The sequence below is a fragment of the Gopherus evgoodei genome, chromosome 2 (assembly GCF_007399415.2).
Source record: "Gopherus evgoodei ecotype Sinaloan lineage chromosome 2, rGopEvg1_v1.p, whole genome shotgun sequence".
NCBI classification, from domain to species: domain Eukaryota; kingdom Metazoa; phylum Chordata; order Testudines; family Testudinidae; genus Gopherus; species Gopherus evgoodei.
Genome location: NC_044323.1, coordinates 247755492 through 247767548, shown reverse-complemented (window position 1 = coordinate 247767548; position 12057 = coordinate 247755492). Strand labels below are relative to the sequence as shown.

The window sequence follows — 12057 nt, the reverse complement described above, 5'->3', positions numbered from 1 at the left end:
AAGTGATGGTGACTAGAAACAATCTTCTTTAAGATTTCAGACCTACTAAATCTCAACTTCTCACGTCTAGTTTTTATTCACAGACTGGAAGAGGAAAACAAGCTTTCCTGATTTTTTCAGCTCCTAATAAATTTCTTAACTTTCAATAAACTAGTCAGTGACTTGAACTAGTTAAATAAATTGAAATGAAGAAAATATTCTCTGTGGGACAGATAATATCTGGTTGCAGTAAGTTTATATTACATTTATGACTATTTTGTGAATCACTGTGGGTCAGGAATTTTATTTCACTCCACAGGGGAGCTTTACCACAGCTCTTCCAGGAACTAAAAACAGTGTGGGGCAATTACTGCAGTCCCTGAGACTATACACAGCTCCAGAGAAGAATTACCCTTGGGGTGATTTTATATATATTATAACAACAGGTACCAGAGGCCCAAGAAAACAAAAGGTTTTGGGAGCAAAAAGTCTTCATTTAACCTGACAGAGGGGCTTGCCTTTTGGATTCAACAAACAGACCTGATCTATGGTCCAAGAGTGGCCTAGCCCTGCTGAAGAGCTGGAAGAATTAAGCCTGCCACGGTCCCCATAAGACTGATGTGTGATATGTTTAGTATTCGTCTACATCTTAATGTTTTGTACATTTTCTCTGTATGCTTCTGTTCTTAAATAAATGTACTCTGCTTTGAAAGAGCTGTTTTACCAGTAACCTGTCACTGTCCAGGGGCTGGATGTTTGTAAGCCTGTGTAGAATAAACACAGTGAAGTGAAACTGTACTGCAGCCTAAAATCGCTGCTCAGAAAGGAGTTGGATGTGGGCCCTGCCCAGAGAGACGTGACAGAGAGAGGAACCTGAGGGGCATTCCTGGAGCAGACCACAGAAGGTAGAGTAACTCCTTAAAACTGTGACACTTAACACCTGCCAAAGAAGCTACTGCTGTCAAAAGCTGATGTAGCACTTCAACAAACTGGTTCCAGGTGCTTAGCCAGCGGTTTGATTTTCTTTCTTTATAACTTCAGCAACAAACATGTACTGCTTTAACATTACATTTTTATTTAAATGATTTTAACATAGCTTGTCGTATTTGCAAATGGTTGATTAGTGATTTAAAAAACAGAAGAAAAATGCATATTTTTTTAAATACAACAAGGATTCAGATTTTGCACAAAAGCTTTCCAAAAGTGTCATCTTTGTGCAGAAACCAGACATGGATCACTGTTTGGACTGAAGTTAAGATTTTGGTCAGTATGAACCTGCAATTCCAGATACTACAGAAACTGTTTTTTCAACATTAACTATAGTATTCACTATTGGCAACTGTTATAAACACCTTCATGCTAAAAATAATTGAAATGTGACTCAATTTTCACCATAACGTTTATCTAAGGCATTCTTTCTGTACTAATATTTTCAGTTTAAACATGTCATTTAAAAATGCCTTTTCCTAATCAGTATACTACATATTAAGTTTAATTACTTCTTTTAACTCACAGTTTCAGTTCAGGCTCACCGTGAGCTGGAATGGTACCACTGAATACATTGGAACAAACTTAGTTCTTGGAGGATCATAACTGATTTCTTATGAGATGTGCACAAACTGATAACTCAAGTATTATCACTCTCATCACCAGCATGCAGAACAGAGTCATATTTTAGATATGTCGTGATACTTCTCTGAACATGTTGAGAGCACCCCGGTATAATTCTATTAAGGAGCTGAAGATAAATTTTTTTTAGTTCTCAAATTTTGTCCACAGCGTGGTCCACATTTTAATACAGACTGTTTCACAGAACTCCTCTATGCCCATTTGCAACTGGCTAAAATCCCTGCTACAGCAATTAATGTGTTTAGGTGTCTTTATGCTATTTACCAGCTGGAAACAAAAACAGGCAGCACCAGATGACCTGCCAGTTCTCAGCTGACCCTTGACAACCGCTGCTCTTGAAAATAAACAGTTTCTCTGATCAGGCCTTAATGTTTAAATGTAGCAAAAAATAATAGACTACTTTCAGCATGCATGGTATATTGTATAGGTAGAAAGGAAGAAAACTTCAATGGTTTTGACAGCATGAATCAGGGAGTAGAGAGATTTGATCACAAAGGTCATCACAGTATGACAGAATTTAGGTTTTTGATGGCTGGCCATAATTTATGAATCAAGCTACTAGCTGCAGAAACTAGATCACAGGTTTACAAGGCACAGAAGCCACTGATGTTTGGACAGTAACCAGAGTTCAAAGTAATTATCTAGTATATTAGTCATACCTGTTGTGTCACAGACTGGATTGCCCTTTCCATTTTTTTCTAAAGTAAGATTGGTCAAGTAGTGCAGTCCTATCATACATTGGAGTAAATGGTTAATACTACTTATACAGTTGCTGTGGAGATCAATGCGACTAATTTTATGACTGGTTCCACGAAGGTCTAGAAATCCTGTAAAATTTAGAAAAATGCAAAGCAGTGACTTCCATTACAAACAAGTATTTAAAGAACAAACATTTCCTAAGTTGGTATACGGCATTTTACAGGAAAGCTATCAACCCAAAAATACAAAAAAAAAAAACCCCTTCAAAATATTTTACACCCTGAAATTATCCAACATTTGCCCCACTTCCCTCCCAGGATTTATCCATTACAAGACAATATTGCATTAATGTTAATTTTGAGAAGTAACTTTAAAAAGGGATTATATTGTCAGTTTAAAAAAAAAGTTATTTAAAAATAGAGAATATTCTGCTTGAAGATCTATTTTAGTAAATGCACAGTGCATTACTAAGATTGCCGTTTACACTCTATTCAGCTTAGTTAGGGCCAGCACTTAGAATAAAAACTATATTTATTATGTAAGTGAATCCTTAAAGAGATCTGTAGGATTAAAAATGTGACCAAAGTAAGTCTAATCACACTTCTTATTTTGGAAATAGTTCACTGAAAAGGTTTTAATTTTAAAAAGATTACTGTATTTCTATGGACACTGTAAATAGTACAATAATACATCAGCTCCAGGGAGGCTACTGTAGTGGATGTAATCCTTCATAGGAATTTACACAGTAGTAGATCCCCCTATTCCACCCAAATCAACTCCTCCTCCTCTCTCCCCTGCAAGCACTATTACACAGGACACTTACATAAGACAAGGCTCAACACTTTGAAAACAGTGCTCCCTCATGTCTTCCTTAGTTGCCACTACCTCCAATTCTGCTGCACGTGTACTGTTCGAAGCCACTAAGGAGGGGAACAGGGAGATGAACAGGGGGCGGGGGGCATGAGCCCACTAGGAGTCTGTGAGCCTGTTGGGCTCTCAGGAGAGAGCTGCCAGTGGACTGAGAGACCAGGCTCTCAGCTCCCCACACTGCCCCTTGTAGGTCAGTGGAAGCGCTCCTGGTGAGGACACCCACCACTGACCCAAAAAAGGTAGTATAGACGTGCACCAATACAGTAATTACTGTGTAGTTGTAAATTAAGTTTCTAGTGTAGACACACCCTAAGAAGTGGTCTGTATTTGCCTCACAGTTGTGAAACTTAAGTCATGATCCTGCAAGTTGCTTGTAAGAGTAAGCCCTGTGTCACCTGACTATATATTAATTCATGGTTTCATCACTGGATTATATATTTTAGCATTCATGGCCTGTGAAGATTACAAATCTACAGGTTTAATTAAAGAGAGACAGTAAAAAAAACTGACAAGAAGTTCATTAAAAGAATGTTAAGCATCTGACAGAAGACCACAAAGCTATTTCTATAGTTATTTGCTATACTGGTAAATTTCACAATAATGTGAAATATTCTTCAGTGGGATACAGATTTGCAAACATAATACAAGTGAAGGTAGCTAATGAAGTAAGCATTTTAAAATACTGCATTTATGTAAACTTTGTCTTTGGTTCTCAAGGTCTAAATACTGCCCATTAGTACAAGCACACACAAATAATCAGCTACTGTGCTTATGGTTCCATTCCTAGTAATACCTCAGTTGCTGCTGACCTCCTGAAAGAGGATGAAGTGAACTCTAGTTGAACATACATAACTCAGATTCTAAGGCCAGAAGGGACCATTGTGATCATCTAGTGAGTCTGACCTCCTGCATAACACAGGCCATGGAACTTTCCCAAAATAATTCCCACAGCAGATCTTTTAAATCTTGATTTAAAAATGGTCAGTTATGGAGCATCCACCAGGATTATTACTGAACATACAAAAATCCTCTGGTGAGACTCCATCACTGTTCCCTTTACAAAGGTCCCAACAGCAACACATCCTCACCCCCAACTCATCTCCAAACCCCTGATCTCCAAATACCAACGACAATCCCCTAATGAGATCAGTTACATGACCCCGAAGAACAGCCACCAGCCCCAAATCAAAATAGCTTTAAAAAAAAACAAAAAAAAAAAAAACACACACACCCCTCCTCAAGCCCCCGTGCTGTCACAGAAATACCTTCCCCTCCCCAGACCCACCCTGCCCTTCTCCTCCCTGGTGGATCCCAGACAAAGCCTGGCCGGTGCCCAGCGGGGGCTACCAGTGCCTTTGCTGCAGATGTTGCACCAGCGGCTGTTGAATCCAAAATCTGATCTTGAGTCTGCCCTCTAGTGGTCCTGTGCCTAGCTTGGCTCCTTCCCTTCTCTGCCCCCCACCCCCACCCCTGCTCTGTCCCCCAGCAGTCCCATGCCCGCTCTGCCCACCCTAACCCCCCTCCCCCGGCACTACCCAGCCTAGCTACCCAGCCCAGCTTCCTCCCTCTCCCCCCAAGTCCAACTCTGCCTCCCTAGCGGTCTTATTGAAAATCACTATGGTACTGTGACGGGAAGGCTAGTTCAACTGGCAGGGCTGCTGTGTCTGCAATTTCCATACACAATGGCATTGGACCAGCAAAGAGTGCATCACTGCAGACAAAATTAAGTGCAAAGATTTCATGATGGTGCTCTCACAATAGTAGTGGCAACACACATACCATGTGTAAATACATGTGTGTGTTGATGTTAGGCTTATATGTTTTGTAGATGATAAATATTGCAAGCACCACTGGGAACATTTTTTCTATTTAGTGCAAGATAGCTTGACATGACTCATTATCATTGTATATTATGGTTAACAGCATATAATTTGAATTTGCTGCCTACGTGCTGTGACCAAAAATAAGATATGATGTCTACTGCAGGAAGCTAGTCTAAAAATTCATTTTCAGAAAGGCTGTTCTCTTCTGTGTTCAAAAAGTGCCTATAAAATACACAAAATGTAGGCCACCTACCTCACAGAGGTATTGTGAGGGCAAGTGACTAAAAAAGTTCTTTGGGAACCTCAGATGAAAGCTTACATAACATTACCAGGAGAGTAATTATTGTAATAGTTCTAATACTCTGAATTGTGATACCCAGATACAGGATATCTCGAAGTGCTTTATCAAGTTGTGTAAAATACAAATTCTTCCCATGAAGTTACCACAGCAAGACACTGGCAGAAACGAAAATAAAATCCAGGCCTCCTTCCTGCTGTACTATTTCTGAACTCTTCCTTGTTTAAAACATTTTGGATTTATTTTTCTAAAAGTGAATCTAGTGCTCATTGTACAAGACAGATTGACAGCATAGTTACAGCACCAAGCAATTCAAGATTCCCACTCTACTTCAGCAAAAGTATTTAAACACGTCTACAATCTTTGGTCTCTCTGATTGTACTACCAACAAGAGGAACATAGGTCTATTGCAAATGGTGAGGCAAGTGACAGTGCACCTTTCTTTTAAAATTATTAACACATTTCACATTAGCCACCTAACTGTTAAATGGTAATTAATTTCAGCCTGTAGTGACTTGGTCAGGATTTGATCTAAAGATTAAAAGCCTCATATTCCAATGGTAGCAAATTCCTGAGACATCCAATGTCCTGCATTTCTTATCTTTTAGTTCTTTGCGACTACAGTTGGTCAGACATTTTATATTAAATTGTGAAAACATCACTGCTAGATCCACTTACCACTAAGATCATGTATGTGGTTGTATGACAAATTCAGTTTAGTTAAATTATGCAGCTTTTCCAGTCCTAAACAAAGCGGAGGAAAAAAGTTAGTGCAAGAGCTTTAAAAAAAACACTCAGGAGATAAACATGTCTGACTGGTAAAATAAGGAAGACAGTTAGACTAGACACTATAAATGACAAATATAAACTATGTTTATTAAGATACAAACACTGTGGTTAGTATTATTTAAAAGGAATGAAGATCAAAGTTTATTTTAAAACTTTTTAAAAACTTATTTTAAATAGTCAACTGAGAAATATTACCATAATGGCCTTTAGAATGATTTGTTTATTATTTCTTCAATTTAATTCAATATGTAATATGGGATTTTGACTTCCATGGGGATTAAGCACATGCTTAACTTCAATCATAGGCTTAAGATCTTTCTTGTATCAAACTTCAACACAACTTTCAGAAGAGGATCATAAAACGTTAAAGGGAAAGAAAACAAAAATATACTAACCCTCTACTTTTGTTATCAAGTTACAGGATAAATTTAAAGTGCGAAGATTAGTTAGGGTACTTAGTCCTTCGATTTGATTTATTTGATTAGATGACAAGTCTAAATGCTGCAAACTCTGGATATGGCCAAGCCCTTCAATCTTCGAGATTTGGTTACAATGCAGGTTGATTGTGTGAAGTTCTGAACTTAGAGTTATCTCCAACAAGCTATAAAAGAAAATACCCAGTATTAAAATGTCTTAAGATAATTAAACTTATAAAATATGTCTCAATCCCAAATTAACCAATATTTTAAGAGGTGCAAATCACAAATTTTACACATTATTTTTTAAAAAATATTTTATGCAACTAGAATAGTGTACTATAGCAAATCATAATAATCTGCCTTACATTTAAGGTTCTCAATATTTAAACATAAAAACAATCCACCATATTTACCAGTATCTTTAGCCCTCCTTCCCACAAAAGGCTAAAAGTTAGATCGTTTTTGTATCTGAGGGCTAGTCTACACTGGCAATGCTAAAGCGCTGCTGTGTCAGTGCTTTAACATGGCTTGTGTGGTTGCAGCGCAGTGCTGGGAGAGCTCTCTCTCTCTCTCTCTCAAAAAAAATCAACCAACTAAAAAAAACAAACACACACACCTGCACAAGGAGCGCAGCTCCCAGGGCTGATGCACTGTCTACACTGCCACTTTACAACACTGAAACTTGCTGTGCTCAGGGGGGTGTTATTCCCCTCGTGGAGGTGGATTACCAGGAGCACTGGGAGATCTCTCTCCCAACGCTCGTGTGTGATCACACTCGCACTTCAAAGTGCTGCTGCAGGAGCGCTCCCGCAGCAGCGGTTTGAAGTTTCTAGTGTAGACGTAGCCTCAGGCCATGGCTACACTAGAGAGTTGCAGCGCTGGTGAGGGGGTTACAGCGCTGCAACTTAGGATGTGGCCACACTTGCAAAGCACGGCCAGCGCTGCAACTCCCTGGTTGCAGCGCTGGCTGTACACCCGGTCGAGCCTCGGGTGTAGGGATTCCAGCGCTGGTCAGCAAGTGTGGACACCCACCAGTGCTTTTATTGACCTCCGGGGTATAAGGAGGTATCCCAGAATTCCTGTCCACAACAAACCGGAAGAAAGGGAGAGCTCGGAGTTCAGCCAAACTGCTTATTTAAAAAACAAACACAGCTCCTGTTTGCTGAGCGAGCAGAGGCAGGCAGGGGAATTACTTTGGAATGTTCACAGCTGTTTGCTTGAAGAGAGAAACAGCAAGCTCACACGGCAGAGGGGGAGGGGGAAGTCCGTGTTGAGCAGTTGCTTATCTGGTCTGATGGGTATTTAGAAGTACATAATTTGCATTTAGTGAATGAGAGAGCAGTGGGGGAAGAGAGTTAGAACTTTAAAAATGATTGAAGGTAGGCACTGTGTGTCTTCCAGTCCTTAGAACTTGCAAGGCAGGGAGCTGAGAACAGTGTCAACTCCAAAAATCCATTCTCTCTGTCTCCTCCACGCTCCCTGTCACATTCCACCCCATCCCCCTCTTTTGAAAAGCACGTTGCAGCCACTTGAATGCTGGGATAGCTGCCCACAATGCACCACTCCCAACAGCGCTGCAAATGTGGCCACACTGCAGCGCTGGCCCTACACAGCTGTACGAACACAGCTGTAACTACCAGCGCTGCAAAACTGTAAGTGTAGACATGGCCTCAGATTAACTTAACTACTCTACTATGGGGTGTGAATTTTTCCACAACCAATTCTTGTAGTTAAATCAACCTACTTTTTTCATGTAGGCCAAGCCTACTGCTCACACACTCATAAAAAACACTTTTAAAAACAAAAATTCTTTTCTAGCCACCTACATTAATTACAATGTTCTCAACTTAAATGTGGACAATTAGGAAAAACCGTAGAATTTAGTTAGGGTACTAAAGAACTGGCTGTCTTGGTTTTTGTCCTCAAACAGCAAATTTCTGTCTCTGTTCAAATGTGTTTCTCAAGAATAAGGTCTTAGGTCTTTTTATACTGAGGTTCTATTTCTAAAAGTTTTTAAAAGACCATCAAGTCTGTGAAGCAAAGAAATGTGCTATTGTTTAAGCACTTTAATATTTAATATGAACTTGATACCCATCTTTGTAGGCAAAGTGATTTAAGATTTCCTACTCTGCTTAATTTTAGAAGTTGATTTACATTAACATCCCACTATAAAAGATTATGAAGTAGCTCAAGTAACGTTGACAACAGTAGCTAAGCGTGAGCACATATTAACTGGAGCGTAAGTGTTAAACAGAAAGTGCAGCATTTCTAATACACTGCCTTAGTTTCTGGAGGTCACACAATTAGTACTATGGAAAATTCTTTAAAATACAGTCCAGGAAAATGGACCACATAATCGCTGTAAGTGACAGACCACATGTAGCTATAATAAATGGCAAGGGGATGTGAAATAGATGCACGAAGAACACAAAAGACGGATCAAAACAGGGCTCATCACAGCTCTGCCCCTTCCTGCGGTTCTGCCCAGAGAGTAAAGGCTTGCAGGTGAGCCCTGACAGTGCAGTGCTCGGTTCAACATACTCACTGGTAACACCGGGGCCCAGGACGCCCGTTTCCTGCAGGCCCCGCTCCTGGGGCGGGGACAGCAAAGCTGACACTATCCAGCAGGAGCAGGTCTCCCCGCTCCTGTTGCCGAGCCCCACCGTTATCGAAATATCGACATCCTCGCCTGCTCTCCTCCTAAGCCCCCCCCCCCCCGTGCGCACCCCGCGCCTCACTAGCGACTGCTTCCCTGACTCCCTCCGGCTACGTCCCCGGAGCCCCCCAGCAGGGGCCCCTCCCCACTCCTCCGCCCAGCCAGCGGGGGAAAGCCCACAGCCCCCTCACCTCCCAATGCCTTTGTCCATGAGGCTGAGCTCCCCAAGCACGGCGCCAGCCCCCGCCATGATTCCAGCGGCTCCGCCGCGCTACGGGAAGCGGCCAGGCAGCCAGCGACGGATTCTGGCGCCTTTCGCTTTAAATCGCCCCAAATCCAACGACATCGCTGGGAGCGGGGTGCCGCCCGAGAGCTCCACGCTTTACGGTTGGATCCGAGGCCGTTACGACATAGAGCCGTAAAGCAACCCCCCCCGCAGGAAGTCGCGATTTCTCCTCCCGTAGCAGAGAGAGGCCGGTTGGGCTGCCTCAGGGACAAGTTCCTTCCCAGACCTTGTAGTTTCTGAGCATGCGCATTAAGGAGTGGGATGCGGCTCTGTCTGCCTTCATTGGTCGCGCTGCTTGGGCTGCTGACCCGTGGGCTGCGGCATGACGGGGAGCCTTAACCCCCAGCGCCCCTAATGTAGACGTGGCTGCTGTAGCCCCTGGTTGCACCCCTTTAATCACGGAGTTCGTGCGAGGCAAGGCTGTGGTGCTCAGGAGTCAGACTCCCAAACTCCGGAGATTTGCCATAATGACGGGGGAATTTTTCATTTGCCTTCAGTTTACCTGAAGTATACCATGTTAATTCTCTAAAGCCCTTTTACTCCTGAGAAATCAAGGTTCTCTCGTTTACAGCCCAGGAGAGAGTCAATGCTGAGTGCCCTGAAGAAGTCTGCTATGATGGGAAAAGCAACAGTGGGGTGGAGGAAGAGGTGCCTCTCCATAACCCTAGAGCGTAAGCAGCAACAGCAGTTCCAGAAGTTGGGAACCAGTTTCCTGGCAATGTTTTCAGTCACCCCAGGATGGACTGATAAAGCAAGCAGAGAACAGCTACCAAGAGACATTTTACACATAACTGGCTTGCTGGGTGTCCATCAAAAGAACCTCCCACCCCCCACTTCATTCATCATACCTGCACAAAGGGTACATTGACCTTTCTGCTAAAGGACTGTCTGGAGCAGAGCTGTTAGGAAAGGGAGAGAGTCTCAGGTCAAATGCTCACTTTCCATAGGTGGCAACGACAACGATGCTATTCTCCTATGCGCAAAACCCTGAGCCAGGTCTTATACAAAGTCTTTAAAGCCAACTTCCCCACAAATGTGAAGTGTACTCTGGGTGACTGGTGGCTCTCTACTGGCTATGCTCTACTCCTGACAGGAAGGGCTCACTGCACCCAGCTCGGCCCTGTGAGTAGCAGTGCAGCACCGGCCTTCCTCCATGGCAGGGGACTTTGAAGATGGAGGTCCTGAGGTAGGGGGTTTAAGCAAATCGCACCCCTGAAGGCATTCTGCACTAAAAAATTAAAAATTCTGCACACAATATTTTAAAATTCTGCACATTTTATTTGCCAAATAAAAGTGGAGGTTCCAGCATGGCATTTGGGAGCACAGGCTACTAGCTGCACAGAGATGAGAAGCCACTGTGCACCTACACTCAGCCCCAGGATTCGGGTTCAGAAACTAGGGGAGCGATGTGGAGGTGGTGGACAGGGTGTTTGCAGAGATTCATGCAGCTGGGGGAGAAATCTGGGAGTGGCTGTAACTCGGTCCCAGATACTGTGCAGGACTAGCAGATGAGCAGAGCACAGAGTAGGAGCCTCCATAGGCTTCTCTTTGTTTCCCGTCTTCCCCCAACGACCATGACTACCTAAGGGGAGTGGAGTGGAGAAGCTTCTCCTCGCTGCTGGCCAGGATGGCCGAGCGATTGTGGTCTTGACCTCCACAGCCTAGAGGCCTGTCCGTCTACCCATTTGAATCCCCATTGCTTCTGGCTGGCCTTCGCTGCTTCCTTTGGACTAGTTGCTAGAAACCTTCAAGCAGCTGCTGCTTCCCTTTAACCTGCCCACCTCCCGCTTCTCCCCCTGCCCACCAAAACACCAAACCAAAAAGCCACCATCAAGCAAAGCCACCCTCCCTCTGTCTCACCCCAGAAGATGCTGATTTTACTCCTGAGAGAATTCTGCGCCACTGCGCATGCGCAGAATTTAGCTTCCCTGCCGATGTCTTTACTTCCCCGCAGAAGAATGACTTAGTGACGGAGAGGCAAAGGGAAGCCAGAAGAGCGGTCATGCGATCCTCCCCAGCAGTAGGTTTCGGGTGTCCAGGGCAGCTGGCAGAGAGGTGAATCACAGTCGTGGAGGGTGTGGGACTCGGGAAGACCCGGCTGGTAGATCCTACCTTGCGCTGGCCTCAGCTGCTAGTCCTGGCTGGGCTGGGGAGGATGGGACTTCCAATGGGCGGGCATGAGCTTATTTAAAGCCTTCGTAGAAGACATTGGCTCAGGGTTTTGCGCGTAGCAGAGCAGCGGCCTCGCTGCCACGAATGGGAAGTGGGCCCTTGACCCAAGACTCTCTCCCTTTCCCCAACAGCTCTGCTCCGGGGCGGCCCTTCCCAGTGGGATGCCCAAGGTACCCTCAGCGCAGGGCTGAGATTGGGAGAACCGGGCCCATTCCATCCAATGGGTTGACCTGATGGCCCCAATTCTTCCCAGCTACCTGGCTAGTTTTCCAAAGCAAGAGCGCCGGGCATGCCCAGGCCTTTTTGGGTGTAGCGGTTGGGCCAGGATTACCTGCTCACCACAATGGCTGAGTGGTTAAGGCATTAGATTCAAGTTCTAGTGGACATGTGTCTGTGTGGGTTTGATCCCTGCTTCTGGTAGGGTGCTGCTCTCCCCA

At 43.8% G+C, this 12057-nt stretch overlaps 1 protein-coding gene across 4 annotated transcripts in view; it reads right to left on the bottom strand.

Moving 5' to 3' along the window:
- Positions 1–9638, bottom strand: part of LRRCC1 (leucine rich repeat and coiled-coil centrosomal protein 1) — a 40313-nt gene extending 30675 nt beyond the window's left edge. Inside the window, exons 1-4 of one of the 4 annotated variants that reach the window (XM_030553375.1) lie at positions 9354–9638; positions 6483–6688; positions 5977–6042; positions 2268–2435 (exon numbers count right to left, since the gene is read on the bottom strand). In XM_030553375.1, the coding sequence (XP_030409235.1) occupies positions 2268–2435; positions 5977–6042; positions 6483–6688; positions 9354–9412 (499 nt within the window). In that variant the 5' untranslated portion in view covers positions 9413–9638. The remainder of the gene's footprint in view (positions 1–2267; positions 2436–5976; positions 6043–6482; positions 6689–9353) is intronic. The other 3 variants (XM_030553371.1, XM_030553374.1, XM_030553373.1) reach the window with 3 other exon arrangements.
- Positions 9639–12057: the final 2419 nt, after the last annotated feature.